Below are 27,927 nucleotides of genomic sequence, written 5' to 3' on the forward strand. Positions count from 1 at the left end.
ACACACACAGCGAGTATATTCCCGCTGACACACATAGCGAGTATATTCACACACACACACAGCTGCCGCTGGCCACCCAGGGCTCCGGGGTGCGGGTAGTAGAATCCTCACCTGCTCGTTCCGCGCGGGGCTCCTGACATCGCCTCCCGAGTCCTCAAGTCGCCCAGACACCCCCAGCCTGGACGCAGCCACGACGAGTTACAATGGAAATAAATAAAACCCCTCAACATTCCGAGAGCCGCAATTAGCGTGGTGAAGCCCTCGCGCTCAAGGCTCCCGAGCCGCAGGTTGCCACTCACTGGCAGAGCCGGGGGGGGAGGGGGGTGGGGGGGTGGGGGGGGTGGGGAACGTGCCCCCCCAATGATCCGATCGAAATCTCTAATTTCGATCGGATCATTGGGGTTTATTAGTAATAAATTGGCATTTTGCGACCCCCACTGCCACTGCGTAGCATATTATTATTATTACGTGGCCAGGGACTCTTTGAGATGATAGGACAATGGTCCATGATTGGCGATAAGTAACGGCAAAGCGGTTATAAGCGGCTCACAGAATTGTGAGCAGTTGCGTCTACAGAGTCCACGAACTCCCTGAAGGCATCGACACCTTCAGCGAGCGCGATGCCGATCACACAACGCAAGTTTGAACTCGACACCTCGATCGATGGCTGAGCCATCGCCGCACGCGCCTCGAATAAAATGAATGGGACAACTCCTTACTCACACTCCTTACTAACAACTCCTTACTTACTGACAACTCCTTACTAACAACTCCTTACTCACCAACAACTCCTTACTCACTAACAATTCCTCTACAATTTATCATTGCCGGAGGGGGTTGCCGCTCCCTACCTGAAAATCCTGAGCTCCGCAATTGCCTGCACTGAGCGATTCCCAACCCTAACAAAGCCCCTGACCCCTGACCCCTGACCCAGCGGTTCCCAAACCTGTGGTCCGCGAGGCTACTGCTGCTACTGCTGCGACGGGGAGTCCACGGGAAAAAGCTGAATAAACATCCTAGATTTGAAGCCTTTCGTGACTGCAAGGGTCCATACTCTTTGGTTCTATTCGGTAAAGTCATGTGGGTAAAAAATATAAAACAAAAATCACGACGTTGTGGCCGAAACATCGTGATTTTTGTTGTTTTATTTTTTTTTACCTAAAAAAAGACGTCTGGGCCAGCACGGAAGAGTAGGCCAAGTACTCTCTGGATGGGGCCCCCTCTGGATTTGCCTCTACTGGAGGTCGCAGGGCTGCGCCTTGACCCTGCTTGTACCGCGTGGGGCAGCGTTCTTCTGCGAGCCGGTTTGGAGCTTCGAGTTTCAGAGGCGGGACATTGGAAAGATGTTCTAAATCGAACTAAACATTAAACTAATTTCCAATGGTACAGTATATTTTTCAAGTAGTGGTACCCCAAACTTTCGCAGCTCTTAAAAATTCCCTTTTCACACCATCAATAGGTAAACTCTCCCTCCCCCCCCCCCCCGCGCCAAACGGCAAGTCCACCCGCATGTACACCACCTCTATGCTAAGTCGGCCAATCAAATGCTAATTTTTATGCTAATTCCTTTGTCAAGGCACCTTGTTTCCTCGCACACAACTTAAAGGTCCGCGGTCTGAGCGTGGCTCTGTGCTTCACTCCAGCGCTGTCCTCGAGACAGCCTGATCCCTTCACCTGATGAAGGCCGCTTGGTTTGTGGCCGAAACGTCGTGATTTTTGTTGTTTTATTTTTTTACCTATGTGACTTTACCGAATAGAACCAAAGAGCACGGATGAAGATCCTCGCGTCGTCATTCGCGACGGGGGATTACGTTCCGGAGATGTTGGTGAATCGCCGATTTCCGCGGATAATGATGTTGGCCTCCGTGAATCCGTCCTTTTAAAACGAATTACCTTAAAAATATAGGAAGACCAGCGAATAAATAAACGAAAATGATCGTGAAACTAAACATTTAAATTGGTTATGATGAACATGAGGTGAAATAAATATTCACCTCGCCTTAAATAGTGATGCTGATGATGCTGCAGAGCAGAATCATCATCATCATCAGCATCATCACTTTCTCACGTCAATTTCTCCCTCATTTCCGTACGCCTCATCGCGATTATTTTTCTCCTGGAGCGGCGGCAGTCGTTCGGAGTTCCCGGATGCGATCCGCGGACATCCACAATCGCGGAGAGCGAGTTCGTGACGAAGGAGGGAACGCCGCTTAGGGGCCATCCATTGAGTACGCACGCAAAAATCTGCCAAAACTTGACCCCTCGCCCCCTCCCTGTACGCACGTGGACTTTTAACACCCCCCCCCTCCACCTGCTTACGTACGTACGCTTGACGCACCCCATCATCCCCCGAATCCTACGGAACGGCCGGTGTTTAATCCACGATTAATAATATTAACGTGTTTAGGCAAACAGATAGTCCACCGACGGACTATCTAACTCACTTGAAGGCCAATGTAGACAAATTATTATCGAGGCTTCACTCCACCCCCCCTCCCTCCCCCCCCCCCGTTTCCTATGCTACGGACATTGTCAGTAGACCCCCCTTACGCAAGCGGTATGCATTTGGGTTAACCCCCCTCGCTCCCCTCCATGCGTACGTACTAAATGGATGGCCCCCAACCAGTAGTAGCAGCGTGGTGGTGGTGGTGGTGGTGGAAATGTTTGTACGTTTTGGAGGAGTCCGCATGCACAAAGCGGCCGGGAACCGCTGCCCTCACCCTGAGAGAGTGGAAAAGCGCACTGGGGGTGAGACGCGCTGAGAACTGAGAAACCTTGGGCAGCGGGGAACCCCCACAAACCTCCTGTGGGGGTGCGGGGGGAGAGCCCCCCTTACCCCCCCCCACCCGACCCCCTCCTGACCCCCCAATACAACCCCGACGCCCCCCGGGCTCTGACCGCTCCCACGACCCCCCCCCTTCCCCTGACCCCCCCCGTCCCCCCACCCCCCCCACGCTCACTTGTCAGCGAATCGCACGGGCGACTCCTGCGGACGAGGCACCCTCGTTGGCGTTGAGCCTTTCCGCGGCGTGCTGCTCTGGGCTCCGCCGGCCTCCACGTCCGGTCGATCGCCGCCGTCGCCGCCGTCGCCGCCGTCGTCGGCGGCGCCGGTGCCGGCGCCCGGCCGCGTACCGTTAGCGCCGCCGCGCTGAGGGGCGCCGCCGTCGTGGGAAGGCCTTGCCGGCGCGAAGGCCTCGGCGGTCACGGGATCTGCGGCGGCATCGGTGGCGTCAGGTTCCAGCGAACGAGTTTTGTGCGTCGGGTGCCCGGGGGTGGCGGGTGGGGTCCGTTGGGGGTTCAAAACGTGACCGGTGCGAGCCTCACCCAGGCCCAGCGACTGCTGGAGGTCTGGGCTGAGGCCTTCCATGCTCACGGTCATCTCCTCCAGCTTCTGCATTGACCTGCGTGCATCGAGTGTGAGGCAGGCGACAGAGCACCGGGCACACGCCGGTTAGTTCATTTCATAGTTAGTTCATTTAGTTCATTTATTTTGGTATAGCCCCTGTGAGCCATTCGGCTCTTGAATCGGGTGCAACCGCAACAAACAAAAAAACATGAACAAGAAAACATCTTAAAGTGACTTTGTGTGTTGACTGTGCAAACAGAAAATCCAGGAAAAAAATATCAAAATATTCCTGAAATAGCACCGTACACCAACGCTGTGTGCAAAAATCCGAGTGGAAGAGAGTTTGTGTGCAGCGGTGGCACCCGACGCAGCCGTCTTCAACAAATACGAGGTTTTATTTCCTCCGGCACGAGACACCCTCCTCTCTTCAAGGATTCCCCGCACTCCCAGCGTCCCGAGTTCTCGCGTTTCTGCCCCCCCACCCCCCCCCCCCGCTTTTACGACCCTCAAGCCCCTTTCTCGGAGGTTCCTCGACCCGCTTTGCCTCCAGCCAATCACCTCCCCGACTTTCTCTTAACGGATCTCAACAGACCTCCCTGTCAATCATCCTCCGATTTCCCCGCTCTTTCCGCGATGCATTTCCAATCCCTTGCAATTTCCCTGCCTCTAACCTCGGTACCGGTCCTTGGCCTGTTAGGAACCGGGCCGCACAGCAGCAGGAGGTGAGAGCGGTGAGTCCGATCACGAGGCCCGCCCCAATTATTTTATTACTTACCACTTCCGTCCACGCCTCTTTGCCGCACTGGGCGCTCAGTCTCAGTCACGTGGTGTTTGGTAAGCCCCACAAGCTCTAACCCCTAGTAGCCACAATGAGTAAGCCCACAAGCTCTAACCCCTAGTAGCCACAATGAGTAAGCCCACAAGCTCTAACCCCTAGTAGCCACAAGGAGTAGGCCCACAAGCTCTAACCCCTAGTAGCCACAATGAGTAAGCCCACAAGCTCTAACCCCTAGTAGCCACAATGAGTAAGCCCACAAGCTCAAACCCCTAGTAGCCACAATGAGTAAGCCCACAAGCTCTAACCCCTAGTAGCCACAATGAGTAAGCTCACAAGCTCTAACCCCTAGTAGCCACAATGAGTAAGCCCACAAGCTCTAACCCCTAGTAGCCACAATGAGTAAGCCCACAAGCTCTAACCCCTAGTAGCCACAATGAGTAGGCCCACAAGCTCTAACCCCTAGTAGCCACAATGAGTAAGCCCACAAGCTCTAACCCCTGGTAGCCACAATGAGTGAGCCCACAAGCTCTAACCCCTGGTAGCCACAATGAGTAAGCCCACAAGCTAACCCCTAGTAGCCACAATGAGTAAGCCCACAAGCTGACGCTGAGTAGCCACAATGAGTAAGCCCACAAGCTAACCCCTAGTAGTCACAATGAGTAAGCCCACAAGCTCTAACCCCTAGTAGCCACAAGGAGTACAAAAACAAACGTCACTAGAGAGCTTCTTTGAAAATTGGGGGGAAAGACCCAATGATGAAATCCCCCTGCTCCTCCTCCTCCTCCCCCGGTCCGTGTCTTCCACAAAACCGGTCCCTGGTGCCAAAAAGGTTGTGGACCTCTGCTCTAACCCATCCCCCTTTCAGGCCCCGTTAAGTATCAATCAGAGGGCTTTGTCTTTACTTCCCGACAGTGATCCGTGCCACTCACGTGGTGTCCACCATGTCGGGTGAGAATCGTTGGCCGTGATGCAATCTCGACAAAGGTTTGGAGTATTTGGCTGCTATAAATGTCCACGTGATGATAAGCCACTTATCATCAGGATTTTCAGGTGGGGGGGGGGGCAACCCCCCTTCAGCAATGAAAAATTATACAGGAGTTGTTAGTGAGTAAGGAGTTGTTAGTGAGGAGTTGTTAGTGAGTAAGGAGTTGTTAGTGAGGAGTTGTTAGTGAGTGAGGAGTTGTTAGTGAGTAAGGAGTTGTTAGTAAGTAAGGAGTTGTCAGCAAGTAAGGAGTTGTTAGTGAGGAGTTGTTAGTAAGTAAAAAGTTGTTAGTAAGGAGTTGTTAGTGAGGAGTTATTAGTGAGTAAGGAGTTGTTAGTGAGTAAGGAGTTGTTAGTGAGTAAGGAGTTGTTAGTGAGGAGTTGTTAGTAAGTAAAACGTTGTTAGTAAGGAGTTGTTAGTGAGGAGTTGTTAGTGAGGAGTTGTTAGTGAGTGAGGAGTTGTTAGTGAGTAAGGAGTTGTTAGTGAGGAGTTGTTAGTGAGCAAGGAGTTGTTGGTAAGTAAGGAGTTGTTAGTGAGGAGTCGTTAGTGAGGAGTTGTAAGTGAGGAGTTGTAAGTGAGGAGTTGTTAGTGAGTAAGGAGTTGGTAGTGAGTAAGGAGTTGTTAGCAAGCAAGGAGTTGTTAGTAAGCAAGGAGTTGTTAGTAAGCAAGGAGCCGTTAGCAAGGAGTTGCTAGTAAGTAAGGAGTTGTTAGTAAGGAGTTGTTAGTAAGGAGCTGTTAGTATGTAAGGGGTTGTCAGTAAGTAAGGAGTTGTTGGTAAGGAGTTGTCAGTGAGCAAGGAGTTGTCAGCAAATAAGGAGTTGTTAGCGAGTAAGGAGTTGTTAGCGAGTAAGGAGTTGTTAGTAAGCAAGGAGTTGATAGTAAGTAAGGAGTTGTTAGTAAGCAAGGAGTCGTTGGTAAGTAAGGAGTTGTTAGTAAGCAAGGAGTTGTTAGCAAGGAGTTGTTAGTAAGTAAGGAGTTGTTAGTAAGTAAGGAGTTGTTAGCAAGCAAGGAGTTGATAGTAAGTAAGGAGTTGTTAGTAAGCAAGGAGTTGATAGTAAGTAAGGAGTTGTTAGTAAGGAGTTGTTAGTGAGTAAGTAGTTGTTAGTTAGTAAGGAGTTGCTAGCAAGTAGTTGTTAGTAAGCAAGGACTTGTCAGTAAGCAAGGAGTTGTTAGTAAGGAGTTGTCGGCAAGGAGCTGTTAGTAAGGAGTTTGTAGTAAGGAGTTGTTAGTAAGGAGTTGTTAGTGAGGAGTTGTTAGTGAGGAGTTGTTAGTAAGCAAGGTGTTAGTATCGAGTTGTTAGTAAGTAAGGACTTGTCCTTTGCTTTTTATTCGACCCTCGATCGATGGCTGAGCCATCGATCGAGGGTCGAAGGTGTCGATGCCTTCAGGGAAGTCGTGGACTCTCTATACGCAACTGGGCACAATTCTGTGAGTCACTTATAACCGCTTTGCCGTTACTTATTGCCAATTATCGACTCAGACTATTGTCCTATCATCTCATGGAGTCCCTGGCACGTAATAATATGCTACGCAGTGGCAGTGGGGGTCGCAAAATGCCGATTTCTTACTAATAAACCCCAATGATCCGATCCAAATCCCTAATTTCGATCGGATCATTGGGTGGGCACGTACCACCCCCCCCCCCACCAGTGCACTTGGGTGACCTATCATTTGTGTAGGTATGTATGTGTGTTGAGCTTCTTTCGCACCGTACGTAGCCAGGAGGCTCTTGCCACTGCATTGGCTTCGTATTTGCGAGACATTTTCAGACAAATTCATGATGAGTTGTGTTTGTTTACACACGTGTGTGGAAGGAAACCGGAGCGCCCGGAGAAAATCCCGAGCCCGGCGCGAGGGGGCAACGCTCTATCCCCCCCGTACAGAGGGAATACACAGATGGTGATTTAGTCCGCTTGCTGTACTGCCTTCTCAGGGCGAGCCGGGGGGTACGGCTCCCTCTCGACACCCACCCACGGGTAGAAGGGAGTTTCATAGCCCCATCTGTGCGGTGATTCACCAACCCTTGCTGCTGCTGCTGCTGCTGCCTCCACACAACAAACTTGTTGTGATAATAGGGTTTTTCCCCCTTTTTTCTGACGCCAAAAGGCGTACACGTCATCTGGTCGAGCACCAATGGGGTCGAGGCTCAAAAGAAAGCCGTCCCTTGGTGTGGACCAATCGGTTTCAAGGACAATGCCACATATATTATCATCAGGGTGTGTTTTTTGTTTGCATTTTGACTGCAGGTATTGTGGTTAATGCAGTAACATGAATCCTTGTGAAAAGGTTTCAGTTTTGTTGCAAAAGAGGTCTAATGATGTAGAAACTTGTTGTGTTTAGATTGTTGTCCTTCCCCCTCCACGCACATCTGATTAGCATGGTCGGTTATGTACGGTGTGAAAGAAGTTCAACATACATATACAGAAACCCACAGACACCCAGACCCATAGAGATCCACAGAAACACCCAGAGACCCATAGAGACCTTCAGAGACCCATACAGAGACCCTCAGATTACCACGGCTGGCTACGTACGGTGCGAAAGAAGTTCAACGTACATACGCATGGATAGATAAATAAATACAGACCCACAGGAGACACCCATAGAGACCCATAGAGACGCATATAGAGTAAAACCTTGGATTGCGAGCATAATTCCTTCCGGAAACGTGTTTGTAATCCAAAGCACTCGTATATCAAAGCACTCGTATATCAGTTGTGATCACGTGACGCTCGGCAGTACAAAGCGTCTATACGTACTACTACTCGTATTGCAAGACCCTCGCTCGTTTAGCAAATTAATATTTATTTTAAAAAATGTTGCCCGCCTTGCAAAACACTCGCAGACCAAGTTACTCGCAATCCAAGCTTTGTACCGCACTAGCACGGTTAGCTACGTATTGCGCTTAAGAAGTTCAACGTAAATTTTGCTTTAAAGCTTTCGTGACTGCAGTAATTCATATTCTTAGTTCTTTCGGTAAAGTCACGTTGAAGGGAAACAACAAAATAATAAAATATATATAAAACAATAAAAATTCTCACGACGTTTCGACCATAACACAAACGGTCGTCTTCAGGTGTGTTGGTTTGCATAAATTTAATAATTTAATAAATTTAATAATTTAATAAATTTTATAATTTTATAAACTTATGCAAACCAACACACCTGAAGACGACCGTTTGTGTTATGGTCGAAACGTCGTGAGAATTTTTTATTGCTTTATATATATTTTATTATTTTGTTGTTGTTTCCCTACAACGTGACTTTACCGAAAGAACTAAGAATAAGTTCAACATACATTAACACAACGCTGCTGCTGGACCTCAGGCAGCCGCACGCCACGTGCAGCAGCAGCAGCAGCAGCAGCAGCAGCAGCAGCAGCAGCAGCAGCAGCAGCAGCAGCAGCAGCAGCAGCAGCAGCAGCAGCAGCAGCAGCAGCAGCAGCAGCAGCAGCAGCAGCAGCAGCAGCAGCAGCAGCAGCAGCAGCAGCAGCAGCAGCAGCAGCAGCAGCAGCAGCAGCAGCAGCAGCAGCAGCAGCAGCAGCAGCAGCAGCAGCAGCAGCAGCAGCAGCAGCAGCAGCAGCAGCAGCAGCAGCAGCAGCAGCAGCAGCAGCAGCAGCAGCAGCAGCAGCAGCAGCAGCAGCAGCAGCAGCAGCAGCAGCAGCAGCAGCAGCAGCAGCAGCAGCAGCAGCAGCAGCAGCAGCAGCAGCAGCAGCAGCAGCAGCAGCAGCAGCAGCAGCAGCAGCAGCAGCAGCAGCAGCAGCAGCAGCAGCAGCAGCAGCAGCAGCAGCAGCAGCAGCAGCAGCAGCAGCAGCAGCAGCAGCAGCAGCAGCAGCAGCAGCAGCAGCAGCAGCAGCAGCAGCAGCAGCAGCAGCAGCAGCAGCAGCAGCAGCAGCAGCAGCAGCAGCAGCAGCAGCAGCAGCAGCAGCAGCAGCAGCAGCAGCAGCAGCAGCAGCAGCAGCAGCAGCAGCAGCAGCAGCAGCAGCAGCAGCAGCAGCAGCAGCAGCAGCAGCAGCAGCAGCAGCAGCAGCAGCAGCAGCAGCAGCAGCAGCAGCAGCAGCAGCAGCAGCAGCAGCAGCAGCAGCAGCAGCAGCAGCAGCAGCAGCAGCAGCAGCAGCAGCAGCAGCAGCAGCAGCAGCAGCAGCAGCAGCAGCAGCAGCAGCAGCAGCAGCAGCAGCAGCAGCAGCAGCAGCAGCAGCAGCAGCAGCAGCAGCAGCAGCAGCAGCAGCAGCAGCAGCAGCAGCAGCAGCAGCAGCAGCAGCAGCAGCAGCAGCAGCAGCAGCAGCAGCAGCAGCAGCAGCAGCAGCAGCAGCAGCAGCAGCAGCAGCAGCAGCAGCAGCAGCAGCAGCAGCAGCAGCAGCAGCAGCAGCAGCAGCAGCAGCAGCAGCAGCAGCAGCAGCAGCAGCAGCAGCAGCAGCAGCAGCAGCAGCAGCAGCAGCAGCAGCAGCAAGCAGCAGCAGCAGCAGCAGCAGCAGCAGCAGCAGCAGCAGCAGCAGCAGCAGCAGCAGCAGCAGCAGCAGCAGCAGCAGCACAGCAGCAGCAGCAGCAGCAGCAGCAGCAGCAGCAGCAGCAGCAGCAGCAGCAGCAGCAGCAGCAGCAGCAGCAGCAGCAGCAGCAGCAGCAGCAGCAGCAGCAGCAGCAGCAGCAGCAGCAGCAGCAGCAGCAGCAGCAGCAGCAGCAGCAGCAGCAGCAGCAGCAGCAGCAGCAGCAGCAGCAGCAGCAGCAGGCAGCAGCAGCAGCAGCAGCAGCCAGCAGCAGCAGCAGCAGCAGCAGCAGCAGCAGCAGCAGCAGCAGCAGCAGCAGCAGCAGCAGCAGCAGCAAGCAGCAGCAACAGCAGCAGCAGCAGCAGCAGCAGCAGCAGCAGCAGCAGCAGCAGCAGCAGCAGCAGCAGCAGCAGCAGCAGCAGCAGCAGCAGCAGCAGCAGCAGCAGCAGCAGCAGCAGCAGCAGCAGCAGCAGCAGAGCAGCAGCAGCAGCAGAGCAGCAGCAGCAGCAGCAGCAGCAGCAGCAGCAGCAGCAGCAGCAGCAGCAGCAGCAGCAGCAGCAGCAGCAGCAGCAGCAGCAGCAGCAGCAGCAGCAGCAGCAGCAGCAGCAGCAGCAGCAGCAGCAGCAGCAGCAGCAGCAGCAGCAGCAGCAGCAGCAGCAGCAGCAGCAGCAGCAGCAGCAGCAGCAGCAGCAGCAGCAGCAGCAGCAGCAGCAGCAGCAGCAGCAGCAGGCAGCCAGCAGCAGCAGCAGCAGCAGCAGCAGCAGCAGCAGCAGCAGCAGCAGCAGCAGCAGCAGCAGCAGCAGCAGCAGCAGCAGCAGCAGCAGCAGCAGCAGCAGCAGCAGCAGCAGCAGCAGCAGCAGCAGCAGCAGCAGCAGCAGCAGCAGCAGCAGCAGCCGCAGCAGCCAGCAGCAGCAGCAGCAGCAGCAGCAGCAGCAGCAGCAGCAGCAGCAGCAGCAGCAGCAGCAGCAGCAGCAGCAGCAGCAGCAGCAGCAGCAGCAGCAGCAGCAGCAGCAGCAGCAGCAGCAGCAGCAGCAGCAGCAGCAGCAGCAGCAGCAGCAGCAGCAGCAGCAGCAGCAGCAGCAGCAGCAGCAGCAGCAGCAGCAGCAGCAGCAGCAGCAGCAGCAGCAGCAGCAGCAGCAGCAGCAGCAGCAGCAGCAGCAGCAGCAGCAGCAGCAGCAGCAGCAGCAGCAGAGCAGCAGCAGCAGCAGCAGCAGCAGCAGCAGCAGCAGCAGCAGCAGCAGCAGCAGCAGCAGCAGCAGCAGCAGCAGCAGCAGCAGCAGCAGCAGCAGCAGCAGCAGCAGCAGCAGCAGCAGCAGCAGCAGCAGCAGCAGCAGCAGCAGCAGCAGCAGCAGCAGCAGCAGCAGCAGCAGCAGCAGCAGCAGCAGCAGCAGCAGCAGCAGCAGCAGCAGCAGCAGCAGCAGCAGCAGCAGCAGCAGCAGCAGCAGCAGCAGCAGCAGCAGCAGCAGCAGCAGCAGCAGCAGCAGCAGCAGCAGCAGCAGCAGCAGCAGCAGAGCAGCAGCAGCAGCAGCAGCAGCAGCAGCAGCAGCAGCAGCAGGCAGCAGCAGCAGCAGCAGCAGCAGCAGCAGCAGCAGCAGCAGCAGCAGCAGCAGCAGCAGCAGCAGCAGCAGCAGCAGCAGCAGCAGCAGCAGCAGCAGCAGCAGCAGCAGCAGCAGCAGCAGCAGCAGCAGCAGCAGCAGCAGCAGCAGCAGCAGCAGCAGCAGCAGCAAGACAGCAGCAGCAGCAGCAGCAGCAGCAGCAGCAGCAGCAGCAGCAGCAGCAGCAGCAGCAGCAGCAGCAGCAGCAGCAGCAGCAGCAGCAGCAGCAGCAGCAGCAGCAGCAGCAGCAGCAGCAGCAGCAGCAGCAGCAGCAGCAGCAGCAGCAGCAGCAGCAGCAGCAGCAGCAGCACGCAGCAGCAGCAGCAGCAGCAGCAGCAGCAGCAGCAGCAGCAGCAGCAGCAGCAGCAGCAGCAGCAGCAGCAGCAGCAGCAGCAGCAGCAGCAGCAGCAGCAGCAGCAGCAGCAGCAGCAGCAGCAGCAGCAGCAGCAGCAGCAGCAGCAGCAGCAGCAGCAGCAGCAGCAGCAGCAGCAGCAGCAGCAGCAGCAGCAGCAGCAGCAGCAGCAGCAGCAGCAGCAGCAGCAGCAGCAGCAGCAGCAGCAGCAGCAGCAGCAGCAGCAGCAGCAGCAGCAGCAGCAGCCAGCAGCAGCAGCAGCAGCAGCAGCAGCAGCAGCAGCAGCAGCAGCAGCAGCAGCAGCAGCAGCAGCAGCAGCAGGCAGCAGCAGCAGCAGCAGCAGCAGCAGCAGCAGCAGCAGCAGCAGCAGCAGCAGCAGCAGCAGCAGCAGCAGCAGCAGCAGCAGCAGCAGCAGCAGCAGCAGCAGCAGCAGCAGCAGCAGCAGCAGCAGCAGCAGCAGCAGCAGCAGCAGCAGCAGCAGCAGCAGCAGCAGCAGCAGCAGCAGCAGCAGCAGCAGCAGCAGCAGCAGACAGCAGCAGCAGCAGCAGCAGCAGCAGCAGCAGCAGCAGCAGCAGCAGCAGCAGCAGCAGCAGCAGCAGCAGCAGCAGCAGCAGCAGCAGCAGCAGCAGCAGCAGCAGCAGCAGCAGCAGCAGCAGCAGCAGCAGCAGCAGCAGCAGCAGCAGCAGCAGCAGCAGCAGCAGCAGCAGCAGCAGCAGCAGCAGCAGCAGCAGCAGCAGCAGCAGCAGCAGCAGCAGCAGCAGCAGCAGCAGCAGCAGCAGCAGCAGCAGCAGCAGCAGCAGCAGCAGCAGCAGCAGCAGCAGCAGCAGCAGCAGCAGCCAGCAGCAGCAGCAGCAGCAGCAGCAGCAGCAGCAGCAGCAGCAGCAGCAGCAGCAGCAGCAGCAGCAGCAGCAGCAGCAGCAGCAGCAGCAGCAGCAGCAGCAGCAGCAGCAGCAGCAGCAGCAGCAGCAGCAGCAGCAGCAGCAGCAGCAGCAGCAGCAGCAGCAGCAGCAGCAGCAGCAGCAGCAGCAGCAGCAGCAGCAGCAGCAGCAGCAGCGCAGCAGCAGCAGCAGCAGCAGCAGCAGCAGCAGCAGCAGCAGCAGCAGCAGCAGCAGCAGCAGCAGCAGCAGCAGCAGCAGCAGCAGCAGCAGCAGCAGCAGCAGCAGCAGCAGCAGCAGCAGCAGCAGCAGCAGCAGCAGCAGCAGCAGCAGCAGCAGCAGCAGCAGCAGCAGCAGCAGCAGCAGCAGCAGCAGCAGCAGCAGCAGCAGCAGCAGCAGCAGCAGCAGCAGCAGCAGCAGCAGCAGCAGCAGCAGCAGCAGCAGCAGCAGCAGCAGCAGCAGCAGCAGCAGCAGCAGCAGCAGCAGCAGCAGCAGCAGCAGCAGCAGCAGCAGCAGCAGCAGCAGCAGCAGCAGCAGCAGCAGCAGCAGCAGCAGCAGCAGCAGCAGCAGCAGCAGCAGCAGCAGCAGCAGCAGCAGCAGCAGCAGCAGCAGCAGCAGCAGCAGCAGCAGCAGCAGCAGCAGCAGCAGCAGCAGCAGCAGCAGCAGCAGCAGCAGCAGCAGCAGCAGCAGCAGCAGCAGCAGCAGCAGCAGCAGCAGCAGCAGCAGCAGCAGCAGCAGCAGCAGCAGCAGCAGCAGCAGCAGCAGCAGCAGCAGCAGCAGCAGCAGCAGCAGCAGCAGCAGCAGCAGCAGCAGCAGCAGCAGCAGCAGCAGCAGCAGCAGCAGCAGCAGCAGCAGCAGCAGCAGCAGCAGCAGCAGCAGCAGCAGCAGCAGCAGCAGCAGCAGCAGCAGCAGCAGCAGCAGCAGCAGCAGCAGCAGCAGCAGCAGCAGCAGCAGCAGCAGCAGCAGCAGCAGCAGCAGCAGCAGCAGCAGCAGCAGCAGCAGCAGCAGCAGCAGCAGCAGCAGCAGCAGCAGCAGCAGCAGCAGCAGCAGCAGCAGCAGCAGCAGCAGCAGCAGCAGCAGCAGCAGCAGCAGCAGCAGCAGCAGCAGCAGCAGCAGCAGCAGCAGCAGCAGCAGCAGCAGCAGCAGCAGCAGCAGCAGCAGCAGCAGCAGCAGCAGCAGCAGCAGCAGCAGCAGCAGCAGCAGCAGCAGCAGCAGCAGCAGCAGCAGCAGCAGCAGCAGCAGCAGCAGCAGCAGCAGCAGCAGCAGCAGCAGCAGCAGCAGCAGCAGCAGCAGCAGCAGCAGCAGCAGCAGCAGCAGCAGCAGCAGCAGCAGCAGCAGCAGCAGCAGCAGCAGCAGCAGCAGCAGCAGCAGCAGCAGCAGCAGCAGCAGCAGCAGCAGCAGCAGCAGCAGCAGCAGCAGCAGCAGCAGCAGCAGCAGCAGCAGCAGCAGCAGCAGCAGCAGCAGCAGCAGCAGCAGCAGCAGCAGCAGCAGCAGCAGCAGCAGCAGCAGCAGCAGCAGCAGCAGCAGCAGCAGCAGCAGCAGCAGCAGCAGCAGCAGCAGCAGCAGCAGCAGCAGCAGCAGCAGCAGCAGCAGCAGCAGCAGCAGCAGCAGCAGCAGCAGCAGCAGCAGCAGCAGCAGCAGCAGCAGCAGCAGCAGCAGCAGCAGCAGCAGCAGCAGCAGCAGCAGCAGCAGCAGCAGCAGCAGCAGCAGCAGCAGCAGCAGCAGCAGCAGCAGCAGCAGCAGCAGCAGCAGCAGCAGCAGCAGCAGCAGCAGCAGCAGCAGCAGCAGCAGCAGCAGCAGCAGCAGCAGCAGCAGCAGCAGCAGCAGCAGCAGCAGCAGCAGCAGCAGCAGCAGCAGCAGCAGCAGCAGCAGCAGCAGCAGCAGCAGCAGCAGCAGCAGCAGCAGCAGCAGCAGCAGCAGCAGCAGCAGCAGCAGCAGCAGCAGCAGCAGCAGCAGCAGCAGCAGCAGCAGCAGCAGCAGCAGCAGCAGCAGCAGCAGCAGCAGCAGCAGCAGCAGCAGCAGCAGCAGCAGCAGCAGCAGCAGCAGCAGCAGCAGCAGCAGCAGCAGCAGCAGCAGCAGCAGCAGCAGCAGCAGCAGCAGCAGCAGCAGCAGCAGCAGCAGCAGCAGCAGCAGCAGCAGCAGCAGCAGCAGCAGCAGCAGCAGCAGCAGCAGCAGCAGCAGCAGCAGCAGCAGCAGCAGCAGCAGCAGCAGCAGCAGCAGCAGCAGCAGCAGCAGCAGCAGCAGCAGCAGCAGCAGCAGCAGCAGCAGCAGCAGCAGCAGCAGCAGCAGCAGCAGCAGCAGCAGCAGCAGCAGCAGCAGCAGCAGCAGCAGCAGCAGCAGCAGCAGCAGCAGCAGCAGCAGCAGCAGCAGCAGCAGCAGCAGCAGCAGCAGCAGCAGCAGCAGCAGCAGCAGCAGCAGCAGCAGCAGCAGCAGCAGCAGCAGCAGCAGCAGCAGCAGCAGCAGCAGCAGCAGCAGCAGCAGCAGCAGCAGCAGCAGCAGCAGCAGCAGCAGCAGCAGCAGCAGCAGCAGCAGCAGCAGCAGCAGCAGCAGCAGCAGCAGCAGCAGCAGCAGCAGCAGCAGCAGCAGCAGCAGCAGCAGCAGCAGCAGCAGCAGCAGCAGCAGCAGCAGCAGCAGCAGCAGCAGCAGCAGCAGCAGCAGCAGCAGCAGCAGCAGCAGCAGCAGCAGCAGCAGCAGCAGCAGCAGCAGCAGCAGCAGCAGCAGCAGCAGCAGCAGCAGCAGCAGCAGCAGCAGCAGCAGCAGCAGCAGCAGCAGCAGCAGCAGCAGCAGCAGCAGCAGCAGCAGCAGCAGCAGCAGCAGCAGCAGCAGCAGCAGCAGCAGCAGCAGCAGCAGCAGCAGCAGCAGCAGCAGCAGCAGCAGCAGCAGCAGCAGCAGCAGCAGCAGCAGCAGCAGCAGCAGCAGCAGCAGCAGCAGCAGCAGCAGCAGCAGCAGCAGCAGCAGCAGCAGCAGCAGCAGCAGCAGCAGCAGCAGCAGCAGCAGCAGCAGCAGCAGCAGCAGCAGCAGCAGCAGCAGCAGCAGCAGCAGCAGCAGCAGCAGCAGCAGCAGCAGCAGCAGCAGCAGCAGCAGCAGCAGCAGCAGCAGCAGCAGCAGCAGCAGCAGCAGCAGCAGCAGCAGCAGCAGCAGCAGCAGCAGCAGCAGCAGCAGCAGCAGCAGCAGCAGCAGCAGCAGCAGCAGCAGCAGCAGCAGCAGCAGCAGCAGCAGCAGCAGCAGCAGCAGCAGCAGCAGCAGCAGCAGCAGCAGCAGCAGCAGCAGCAGCAGCAGCAGCAGCAGCAGCAGCAGCAGCAGCAGCAGCAGCAGCAGCAGCAGCAGCAGCAGCAGCAGCAGCAGCAGCAGCAGCAGCAGCAGCAGCAGCAGCAGCAGCAGCAGCAGCAGCAGCAGCAGCAGCAGCAGCAGCAGCAGCAGCAGCAGCAGCAGCAGCAGCAGCAGCAGCAGCAGCAGCAGCAGCAGCAGCAGCAGCAGCAGCAGCAGCAGCAGCAGCAGCAGCAGCAGCAGCAGCAGCAGCAGCAGCAGCAGCAGCAGCAGCAGCAGCAGCAGCAGCAGCAGCAGCAGCAGCAGCAGCAGCAGCAGCAGCAGCAGCAGCAGCAGCAGCAGCAGCAGCAGCAGCAGCAGCAGCAGCAGCAGCAGCAGCAGCAGCAGCAGCAGCAGCAGCAGCAGCAGCAGCAGCAGCAGCAGCAGCAGCAGCAGCAGCAGCAGCAGCAGCAGCAGCAGCAGCAGCAGCAGCAGCAGCAGCAGCAGCAGCAGCAGCAGCAGCAGCAGCAGCAGCAGCAGCAGCAGCAGCAGCAGCAGCAGCAGCAGCAGCAGCAGCAGCAGCAGCAGCAGCAGCAGCAGCAGCAGCAGCAGCAGCAGCAGCAGCAGCAGCAGCAGCAGCAGCAGCAGCAGCAGCAGCAGCAGCAGCAGCAGCAGCAGCAGCAGCAGCAGCAGCAGCAGCAGCAGCAGCAGCAGCAGCAGCAGCAGCAGCAGCAGCAGCAGCAGCAGCAGCAGCAGCAGCAGCAGCAGCAGCAGCAGCAGCAGCAGCAGCAGCAGCAGCAGCAGCAGCAGCAGCAGCAGCAGCAGCAGCAGCAGCAGCAGCAGCAGCAGCAGCAGCAGCAGCAGCAGCAGCAGCAGCAGCAGCAGCAGCAGCAGCAGCAGCAGCAGCAGCAGCAGCAGCAGCAGCAGCAGCAGCAGCAGCAGCAGCAGCAGCAGCAGCAGCAGCAGCAGCAGCAGCAGCAGCAGCAGCAGCAGCAGCAGCAGCAGCAGCAGCAGCAGCAGCAGCAGCAGCAGCAGCAGCAGCAGCAGCAGCAGCAGCAGCAGCAGCAGCAGCAGCAGCAGCAGCAGCAGCAGCAGCAGCAGCAGCAGCAGCAGCAGCAGCAGCAGCAGCAGCAGCAGCAGCAGCAGCAGCAGCAGCAGCAGCAGCAGCAGCAGCAGCAGCAGCAGCAGCAGCAGCAGCAGCAGCAGCAGCAGCAGCAGCAGCAGCAGCAGCAGCAGCAGCAGCAGCAGCAGCAGCAGCAGCAGCAGCAGCAGCAGCAGCAGCAGCAGCAGCAGCAGCAGCAGCAGCAGCAGCAGCAGCAGCAGCAGCAGCAGCAGCAGCAGCAGCAGCAGCAGCAGCAGCAGCAGCAGCAGCAGCAGCAGCAGCAGCAGCAGCAGCAGCAGCAGCAGCAGCAGCAGCAGCAGCAGCAGCAGCAGCAGCAGCAGCAGCAGCAGCAGCAGCAGCAGCAGCAGCAGCAGCAGCAGCAGCAGCAGCAGCAGCAGCAGCAGCAGCAGCAGCAGCAGCAGCAGCAGCAGCAGCAGCAGCAGCAGCAGCAGCAGCAGCAGCAGCAGCAGCAGCAGCAGCAGCAGCAGCAGCAGCAGCAGCAGCAGCAGCAGCAGCAGCAGCAGCAGCAGCAGCAGCAGCAGCAGCAGCAGCAGCAGCAGCAGCAGCAGCAGCAGCAGCAGCAGCAGCAGCAGCAGCAGCAGCAGCAGCAGCAGCAGCAGCAGCAGCAGCAGCAGCAGCAGCAGCAGCAGCAGCAGCAGCAGCAGCAGCAGCAGCAGCAGCAGCAGCAGCAGCAGCAGCAGCAGCAGCAGCAGCAGCAGCAGCAGCAGCAGCAGCAGCAGCAGCAGCAGCAGCAGCAGCAGCAGCAGCAGCAGCAGCAGCAGCAGCAGCAGCAGCAGCAGCAGCAGCAGCAGCAGCAGCAGCAGCAGCAGCAGCAGCAGCAGCAGCAGCAGCAGCAGCAGCAGCAGCAGCAGCAGCAGCAGCAGCAGCAGCAGCAGCAGCAGCAGCAGCAGCAGCAGCAGCAGCAGCAGCAGCAGCAGCAGCAGCAGCAGCAGCAGCAGCAGCAGCAGCAGCAGCAGCAGCAGCAGCAGCAGCAGCAGCAGCAGCAGCAGCAGCAGCAGCAGCAGCAGCAGCAGCAGCAGCAGCAGCAGCAGCAGCAGCAGCAGCAGCAGCAGCAGCAGCAGCAGCAGCAGCAGCAGCAGCAGCAGCAGCAGCAGCAGCAGCAGCAGCAGCAGCAGCAGCAGCAGCAGCAGCAGCAGCAGCAGCAGCAGCAGCAGCAGCAGCAGCAGCAGCAGCAGCAGCAGCAGCAGCAGCAGCAGCAGCAGCAGCAGCAGCAGCAGCAGCAGCAGCAGCAGCAGCAGCAGCAGCAGCAGCAGCAGCAGCAGCAGCAGCAGCAGCAGCAGCAGCAGCAGCAGCAGCAGCAGCAGCAGCAGCAGCAGCAGCAGCAGCAGCAGCAGCAGCAGCAGCAGCAGCAGCAGCAGCAGCAGCAGCAGCAGCAGCAGCAGCAGCAGCAGCAGCAGCAGCAGCAGCAGCAGCAGCAGCAGCAGCAGCAGCAGCAGCAGCAGCAGCAGCAGCAGCAGCAGCAGCAGCAGCAGCAGCAGCAGCAGCAGCAGCAGCAGCAGCAGCAGCAGCAGCAGCAGCAGCAGCAGCAGCAGCAGCAGCAGCAGCAGCAGCAGCAGCAGCAGCAGCAGCAGCAGCAGCAGCAGCAGCAGCAGCAGCAGCAGCAGCAGCAGCAGCAGCAGCAGCAGCAGCAGCAGCAGCAGCAGCAGCAGCAGCAGCAGCAGCAGCAGCAGCAGCAGCAGCAGCAGCAGCAGCAGCAGCAGCAGCAGCAGCAGCAGCAGCAGCAGCAGCAGCAGCAGCAGCAGCAGCAGCAGCAGCAGCAGCAGCAGCAGCAGCAGCAGCAGCAGCAGCAGCAGCAGCAGCAGCAGCAGCAGCAGCAGCAGCAGCAGCAGCAGCAGCAGCAGCAGCAGCAGCAGCAGCAGCAGCAGCAGCAGCAGCAGCAGCAGCAGCAGCAGCAGCAGCAGCAGCAGCAGCAGCAGCAGCAGCAGCAGCAGCAGCAGCAGCAGCAGCAGCAGCAGCAGCAGCAGCAGCAGCAGCAGCAGCAGCAGCAGCAGCAGCAGCAGCAGCAGCAGCAGCAGCAGCAGCAGCAGCAGCAGCAGCAGCAGCAGCAGCAGCAGCAGCAGCAGCAGCAGCAGCAGCAGCAGCAGCAGCAGCAGCAGCAGCAGCAGCAGCAGCAGCAGCAGCAGCAGCAGCAGCAGCAGCAGCAGCAGCAGCAGCAGCAGCAGCAGCAGCAGCAGCAGCAGCAGCAGCAGCAGCAGCAGCAGCAGCAGCAGCAGCAGCAGCAGCAGCAGCAGCAGCAGCAGCAGCAGCAGCAGCAGCAGCAGCAGCAGCAGCAGCAGCAGCAGCAGCAGCAGCAGCAGCAGCAGCAGCAGCAGCAGCAGCAGCAGCAGCAGCAGCAGCAGCAGCAGCAGCAGCAGCAGCAGCAGCAGCAGCAGCAGCAGCAGCAGCAGCAGCAGCAGCAGCAGCAGCAGCAGCAGCAGCAGCAGCAGCAGCAGCAGCAGCAGCAGCAGCAGCAGCAGCAGCAGCAGCAGCAGCAGCAGCAGCAGCAGGCAGCAGCAGCAGCAGCAGCAGCAGCAGCAGCAGCAGCAGCAGCAGCAGCAGCAGCAGCAGCAGCAGCAGCAGCAGCAGCAGCAGCAGCAGCAGCCCAGATGGCAACACGACCGACGCTCGAGGGCCCCCCCCCACGCCCCCCAACGCCCCCCCCCCCCCCCACGCCCCCCACCGCCCCGCTCACCGGCTGAGGAACTGATCGGTGAGGCGCTGCTGGCGCGCGGTGTGATGGGCGGGGGCGACGTCGCTGGCGGCCACGCCCCCCTCCAGCAGCATGGCTTGGTAGAGCTGGCGCTGGGACTCCTGCGCCTCCAGGTGCTGCTGGTAGCGCAGGCGCTGGCGGCAGTACTCGGCAAACTGCTGCTCCGTAGAGTCGCGCGGCTAGCGGGAAGGGGACGGCGGCAGGCGCAGAGTCTCCCACGAGCGACACCACGCGCCACCACGTGTACCGTGTACCGTGTAACGTGTACCGTGTACCGTGTAACGTGTACCGTGTACCGTGTAACGTGTACCGTGTAACGTGTACCGTGTAACGTGTACCGTGTAACGTGTACCGTGTAACGTGTACCGTGTAACGTGTACCGTGTCCTGTACCGTGTAACGTGTACCGTGTAACGTGTACCGTGTACCGTGTCCTGTACCGTGTACCGTGTACCGTGTAACGTGTACCGTGTAACGTGTACCGTGTACCGTGTCCTGTACCGTGTAACGTGTACCGTGTAACGTGTACCGTGTACCGTGTAACGTGTACCGTGTACCGTGTAACGTGTACCGTGTAACGTGTACCGTGTACCACGCCGTGTACCGTGTAACGTGTACCGTGTAACGTGTACCGTGTACCGTGTAACGTGTACCGTGTACCGTGTAACGTGTACCGTGTACCGTGTAACGTGTACCGTGTAACGTGTAACGTGTACCGTGTAACGTGTAACGTGTACCGTGTAACGTGTACCGTGTAACGTGTAACGTGTACCGTGTACCGTGTAACGTGTACCGTGTAACGTGTAACGTGTACCGTGTAACGTGTAACGTGTACCGTGTACCGTGTAACGTGTACCGTGTAACGTGTACCGTGTACCGTGTAACGTGTACCGTGTAACGTGTACCGTGTAACGTGTAACGTGTACCGTGTAACGTGTAACGTGTACCGTGTACCGTGTAACGTGTACCGTGTAACGTGTACCGTGTACTGTGTAACGTGTACCGTGTAACGTGTACCGTGTACCGTGTACCGTGTAACGTGTACCGTGTACCGTGCCGTGTACCGTGCACAACGTGACGCGCTGCGTGCCGTCGTACCGACCTCTGCTGCCTTGACGGGAGACTGTGCTGGCTGTGCTGGCTGGGCGGCTGGGCCTGAGCTGTTGGCTTCCGGAGCCCTGCGAGGGAGGCAGACGCACACAGCCACGGCAATAACCTCCTACCCCTCCCCCTCCTCCTCCTCCTCCACCCCCTCCCCCTCCCCATCCTCCTCCTCCACCTCCTCCTCGCCCCCTCCCTCTCCCCCTCCTCCTCCTCGCCCCCTCCCCCCCCCTCCCTCTCCCCCTCTCTCCACCGCCTCCACCCCCTCCTCCTCCTCGTAACAGGAGGCGGTCGCTTCCTCGTCTCAACAGCAGCCATGCTGCGCAGGGCCGCAAGACCAAACCCCGCACGGCCCCCCCCCCCCCCACCGCACGGCCCCCCCCCACCCCCCCCGCACGGCCCCCCCCCCCCCCCCCCCCCGCGCCACCTGTCGTGCCCCGCCGATGCCGTCGCCTCCTCGCCGGCGCCGGGCCCCTCGGGGCTCTCTGGGATGAGGCTGCGGCCGAGGGCCCCGGGGTAGTGGAAGCTGGCGAAGGAGCGCGACAGCGCGGCCGGCGGCGGCGGCGGCGGCGGCGGCGTCGTCATCGGCGGCGGCGCCCGGCCGTCCCCGGGACCCGAACCCCTGCCGGGAGGGCCTCCGCCGGACCCTCCGCGGGCCCCCGCGGACCCGGCGCCCGCGTGCCGCCTGCCGGCCAGGCCGCAGGCGAGGCCGTCGAGAGCCGGGGTGAGCGAGCGCGACATCGCGAACGTGTCGGCCGACTGCGGGCGCCGGCGCAACGGGGACGCGGGGAACGGGGACAGCTTCTGCGTGGGGGGTAATGTAAAAACAAAGGTAAAGGTCCCCCGTATAGCCTCGGCAGACTGTTGGGGCAAGTGCTGCAAGGCGAGTGGCACCTAGGAAGGCCGGCACGGCACACGAGGGGGTGGGTGGCCAGCGCCACGCCCGGCCGTCTTTGTCTCGCCAGTGGCGATGTTTACTAACACACCGCACCGGGTACTCATTTGAGGCTGAGTCGACCAAGGGGAGGCCAAGGGACCGGTTCAGATAATCGTTACCGGTGTTGGTGGACGTGAGCGGGAATCGAAATCGGTTCGCTCGGTTAGTAGCGCAGTGCGCTAACCGCTACAATACCGCTCCCCACTGACATACACACACAAAACAAAGACAAAGATCCCCCATATAGCCTGTACACAGACTGTAGGGGCAAGTGCTGTTAGCGAGCACCTATGAAGGCCGGAACGGTACACGAGGGGGTGGGTGGCCAGCACCACGCCCGACCGCCTTTGTCTCCCTAGTGGCGATGTTTACACACCGCACCAGGTACTCATTTGAGGCTGAGTCGACCTAGGGGAGGCCCGGGACCGGTTCAGATAATCGTCACTGGTGTTGGCCGTGAGCGGGAATCGAACCCGGGTCGCCAGGTTCATAGCGCAGCGCGCTAACCGCTACACTACATACATACACACACACAACCTGTATCACACACACACACAATCTGTATCTCACACACACAATCTCTATCACACACACACACACAACCTGTATCACACACACACACAATCTGTATCTCACACAAACACACTCTGTATCTCACACACACAACCTGTATCTCACACACACACAATCTGTATCTCACACACACACACAACCTGTATCTCACACACACACAACCTGTATCACACACACACACACACAATTTCTATCACACACACACACAACCTGTATCACACACACAACCTGTATCTCACACACACACACACAATCTCACACACACACACAACCTGTATCTCACACAAGGGCGCACCTGCATGAGTGGGGTGAGCAGGTCGGACAGCGTGGCCTTGACGGGCCGCACGAGGCGGTCCAGCTGCACGGAGAGCGTCTTCTGCTCGAAGGCGCAGGAGAAAGTCTCCGCCGGGATGCAGCGCAGCCACGATAGCAGGCTCGGGTCCATCTCGTCGCAGCCGTTCCCACTCAGCAGGTCCACGCCTGCACAAGGCCGCGCACACACACACACACAGCAATATGCACGGCAGCACACACACACACAGCGATGCGCACGGCAGCACACACACACGCAGCAAGACACACGCTAGCACACACACACACAGCGATGCACACGGCAGCACACACACACGCAGCAAGACACACGCTAGCACACACACACACAGCGATGCACACGGCAGCACACACACACAGCAAGACACACGGCAGCACACACACACACAGCAAGACACACGGCAGCACACTGCTATGCACACGGCAGCACACACACACAGCAAGACACACGCTAGCACACACACACAGCGATGCGCACGGTAGCACACACACACACACAGCAAGACACACGCTAGCACACACACACAGCAAGACACACGGCAGCACACACACACAGCAAGACACACGGCAGCACACACACACAGCAAGACACACGGCAGCACACACACACAGCAAGACACACGCTAGCACACACACACACAGCGATGCGCACGGTAGCACACACACACACAGCCGAGCGAGGGAACAAGCGGGGGGGGGCGAGATAGGGAACGAGAAGCAAACGAGGCAAGCAGCAGCAGTTGGCTCAGCAGGTGACCCACCGGGTGACCCACCGGGTGACCCACCGGGTGGCCCACCGGGTGGCCCAGTGGTTGACCCAGCAGGTGGCCCAGCAGGTGGCCCAGTGGGTGACCCAGCAGGTGACCCACCGGGTGGCCCAGTGGTTGACCCAGCAGGTGGCCCAGCAGGTGACCCACCGGGTGGCCCAGCAGGTGACCCACCGGGTGGCCCAGTGGTTGACCCAGCAGGTGGCCCAGCAGGTGGCCCAGTGGGTGACCCAGCGGGTGGCCCACCGGGTGGCCCAGTGGTTGACCCAGCGGGTGGCCCACTGGGTGACCCAGTGGGTGACCCAGCGGGTGGCCCACCGGGTGGCCCACCGGGTGACCCAGTGCGTGACCCACCGGGTGACCCAGTGGGTGACCCAGCGGGTGGCCCACCGGGTGGCCCACCGGGTGACCCAGCGGGTGACCCAGTGGGTGACCCACCGCGTGACCCAGCGGGTGACCCACCGGGTGACCCAGCGGGTGACCCAGCGTGTGGCCCAGCCGGAGAGGACCGATGTTGGGATGGGAGAGGAGCGGGCGGGGGGTGGGGGGGGGGTGGGGGGGGGCGCCACCTTGCAGCACGTCGGCGTCGCCCAGCAGCGGCTCGCCCGTTGCCTGCGCCTGGCACAGCTCCAGGGCGGCCTCGTACAGCAGCCCCTTGACGAGCAGCTGCAGCAGGCGGTCGGGGCTGGCGCGGAAGCCGGCCTCGCTCAGCTTGCGGTCGGCCGGGATGAAGTCAGAGACGAGGGCGCACGCCTCCTCGAAGCAGCGCACGCGCGCCGCGCTGGGGCTCCACTCGCGAAACTCGGCGTGCTCCGTGAGCTGGGGCAGCGTGAGCAGCAGGCACAGGCCGCTGTAGTCCTCGCGGCTCGGGCAGAACGGCTCCAGCGACTGCAGGCACTGCACCACCGCCTCCACCGTGAACTCCAGCTGCGGCGGAGGGTGGCGGTCGGGCGGGCGGGCGGGCGGGCGGGCGGGCGGGCGGGGGACGGACAGAGAGACGGAGGGTGGGAGTTGGGAGGGAGAAGGAACGGGACAGACGGAGATGCATGACGTACGTGTAGGGGACAGCACGGGGCCTATTGGCCATAAATAATGATTGCAGCGGTGAGGACAGGCAGGGTCAAGTGAGGTTAACTGGGTGAGGGAGTCACCGCGGGGGGAGGGGGGGGGTAGAGATGGAACCCCCAAGGTGTTATAGTGATGCCAAAGGAGAGAGTTCGGGGTGTAAAAGGGGCGTGGCAGAGCCGAGGGGAAATAAAAGGCAGCGCGGAGCGGGGCTCGGGGCTGCCGTGGGGATTCGGCGTCCCGGCTGTCATCGCTGGCGATCGCCCTCATCATCTTGGACTGCTGGGAAGGGAGTCAGGAATCTTTGCCGTGGCGACAACATCGAGGGCTCCTACCTAGTCAGTCGGCTATAAAGCGTCCGCCGTGCATCAGCTACACAGAGTCACCCAGTTGTATATAGTCAACCTGCGTCCACCTGGGAACCTGTCATCGAGTCGGGTGGACTGTAATAGATAATATAATAAATATATGTAATATTCTTGGTTCTTTCGGGTAAAGTCACCACGTAGAAGGGGAAACAATAAAATAATAAAAATATAAAACAATAAAATTCTCACGACGTTTCGACTGCAGCACAAGCAATCATCATCAGGTGTGAAAACCACAGCAAGAAAAAATTTGAAAAAAGTGGCGTTTTTTTTTGTTTACGTTAGCACCACGGACAGCGATTTGGCAGTTATTCACTTTTTAAAAATTTTCTTGCTACATTACAAATGCATGTATGTTGAACTTCTTTCGCACCGTACGTAGCCACCCATCCTACACGGAGATGCAGGGGAAGGACAAGAAACTGAACACAAAAAGCAGTTTTAAATAAAATGAGGCTGTCAATATAGATGACGATTTAAAAGTGCGGAGCTCCCAGCGGCTTCCTAATATCGGAAGGGAAGAGCGTTCCAGACGGCCGCAGAAGCGCATCCGAAAGCGCCGCGCGATGCAGCGGTGACCGCCGCCTTTGTTCCATGGCCAGCCTGAAGCCGCTGCTGCGAGGATGTCCGGAGGTTGTGTGAAATATAGAGATAGCGGGTGGGAGGTGGGACGAGGGAGGGAGGGAGGGAGGGAGGGAGGGGAGGGAGGGAGGGAGGGGAGGGAGCCCAACTTAGGGCCACTGCCGGCTCACCTGGTGTGGCTCCTCGTCCATTGGCACCGCCTTGTTGATGCACAGCGCCTCCAGGAACTTCTGCTTGAGCACCAGGTAGCGGAACCTACGGACGCGACGACAGCGACGCTCGGTACCCTGCTGACAGCAGCAGCAACACTGCCCATAGACTCAACACTGCACCATAGACTCAACACTGCACCATAGACTCAACACTGCACCATAGACACAACACTGCCCATAGACTCAACACTGCCCATAGACTCAACACTGCACCATAGACTCAACACTGCCCATAGACTCAACACTGCACAATAGACACAACACTGCACCATAGACCCAACACTACCCATAGACTCAACACTACCCATAGACTCAACACTGCCCATAGACTCAACACTGCCCATAGACTCAACACTATCCATAGACCCAACACTACCCATAGACTCAACACTACCCATAGTCTCAACACTGCACCATAGGCTCAACACTGCACCATAGACCCAACACTACCCATAGACTCAACACTACCCATAGACCCAACACTACCCATAGACTCAACACTACCCATAGACTCAACACTATCCATAGACTCAACACTGCCCATAGACTCAACACTGCACCATAGACTCAACACTGCCCATAGACACAACACTGCCCATAGACTCAACACTGCCCATAGACTCATCACTGCACCATAGACTCAACACTACCCATAGACTCAGCACTGCCCATAGACTCAACACTGCCCATAGACTCAACACTAACCATAGACTCAACACTGCCCATAGACTCAGCACTGCCCATAGACACAACACTACCCATAGACTCAACACTGCCCATAGACTCAACACTGCCCATAGACTCATCACTGCCCATAGACTCAACACTGCACTATAGACTCAACACTGCCCATAGACACAACACTACCCATAGACTCAACAAAGCCCATAGACTCAGCACTATCCATAGACTCAACACTGCACCATAGACTCAACACTATCCATAGACTCAACACTGCCCATAGACTCAACACTGCCCATAGACTCAACACTGCCCATAGACTCAACACTGCCCATAGACACAACACTGCCCATAGACACAACACTAACCATAGACACAACACTGCACCATAGACTCAACACTGCCCATAGACTCAACACTGCACCATAGACTCAACACTGCACCATAGACTCAACACTGCCCATAGACTCAACACTGCCCATAGACTCAACACTGCCCATAGACTCAACACTGCCCATAGACCCAACACTACCCATAGACTCAACACTGCCCATAGACTCAACACTGCCCATAGACACAACACTGCCCATAGACTCAACACTGCCCATAGACTCAACACTGCCCATAGACCCAACACTACCCATAGACTCAACACTAACCATAGACACAACACTGCACCATAGACTCAACACTGCCCCATAGACTCAACACTGCACCATAGACCCAACACTACCCATAGACTCAACACTGCCCATAGACTCAACACTGCCCATAGACTCAACACTGCACCATAGACCCAACACTACCCATAGACTCAACACTGCCCATAGACACAACACTGCACCATAGACTCAACACTGCCCATAGACACAACACTGCACCATAGACACAACCCTATCCATAGACTCAACACTGCCCATAGACCAACACTGCCCATAGACTCAACACTGCACCAGAGACTCAACACTGCACCATAGACTCAACACTGCCCATAGACTCAACACTACCCGTAGTCTCAACACTGCCCAGACTCAGCACTGCCCACAGACTCAACACTACCCAGACTCAACACTGCCCATAGACTCAACACTGCCCATAGACTCAACACTGCCCATAGACTCAACACTACCCATAGACTCAACACTGCACCATAGACTCAACACTACCCATAGATGCAACACTGCACCATAGACACAACACTGCACCATAGACTCAACATAGACTCAACACTGCACCATAGACTCAACACTGCCCATAGACACAACACTGCCCATAGACTCAACACTAACCATAGACACAACACTGCCCATAGACTCAACACTGCACCGTAGACTCAACACTGCACCGTAGACACAACACTGCCCATAGACTCATCACTGCACCATAGACTCAACACTGCCCATAGACACAACACTGCCCATAGACTCAACACTAACCATAGACACAACACTGCCCATAGACTCAACACTGCACCGTAGACTCAACACTGCACCGTAGACACAACACTGCCCATAGACTCATCACTGCACCATAGACTCAACACTGCCCATAGACTCAACACTGCCCATACTCAACACTGCCCATAGACACAACACTGCCCATAGACTCAACACTAACCATAGACACAACACTGCCCATAGACTCAACACTGCACCGTAGACTCAACACTGCACCGTAGACACAACACTGCCCATAGACTCATCACTGCACCATAGACTCAACACTGCCCATAGACTCAACACTGCCCATAGACTCAACACTGCCCATAGACCCAACACTACCCATAGACTCAACACTAACCATAGACACAACACTGCACCATAGACTCAACACTGCCCCATAG

At 58.9% G+C, this 27,927-nt stretch overlaps 1 protein-coding gene across 2 annotated transcripts in view; it reads right to left on the bottom strand.

The window, feature by feature from the left end:
- The window catches only part of WDR47 (WD repeat domain 47), a 59,986-nt gene that overhangs the window by 18,264 nt on the left and 13,795 nt on the right, over window positions 1-27,927 (bottom strand). For both annotated transcript variants that reach the window (XM_032976417.2, XM_032976416.2), the window contains exons 5-13: window positions 25,362-25,446; window positions 23,746-24,103; window positions 22,375-22,559; window positions 20,997-21,373; window positions 20,571-20,646; window positions 19,452-19,648; window positions 3,325-3,401; window positions 2,961-3,210; window positions 112-178 (exon numbers count right to left, since the gene is read on the bottom strand). In XM_032976417.2, the coding sequence (XP_032832308.2) occupies window positions 112-178; window positions 2,961-3,210; window positions 3,325-3,401; window positions 19,452-19,648; window positions 20,571-20,646; window positions 20,997-21,373; window positions 22,375-22,559; window positions 23,746-24,103; window positions 25,362-25,446 (1,672 nt within the window). The remainder of the gene's footprint in view (window positions 1-111; window positions 179-2,960; window positions 3,211-3,324; window positions 3,402-19,451; window positions 19,649-20,570; window positions 20,647-20,996; window positions 21,374-22,374; window positions 22,560-23,745; window positions 24,104-25,361; window positions 25,447-27,927) is intronic.

This window comes from Petromyzon marinus, chromosome 59, assembly GCF_048934315.1.
Source record: "Petromyzon marinus isolate PM22_M1 ecotype Great Lakes invasive population chromosome 59, UKy_Petmar_22M1.pri1.0, whole genome shotgun sequence".
Taxonomy (NCBI): Eukaryota; Metazoa; Chordata; class Hyperoartia; order Petromyzontiformes; family Petromyzontidae; genus Petromyzon; species Petromyzon marinus.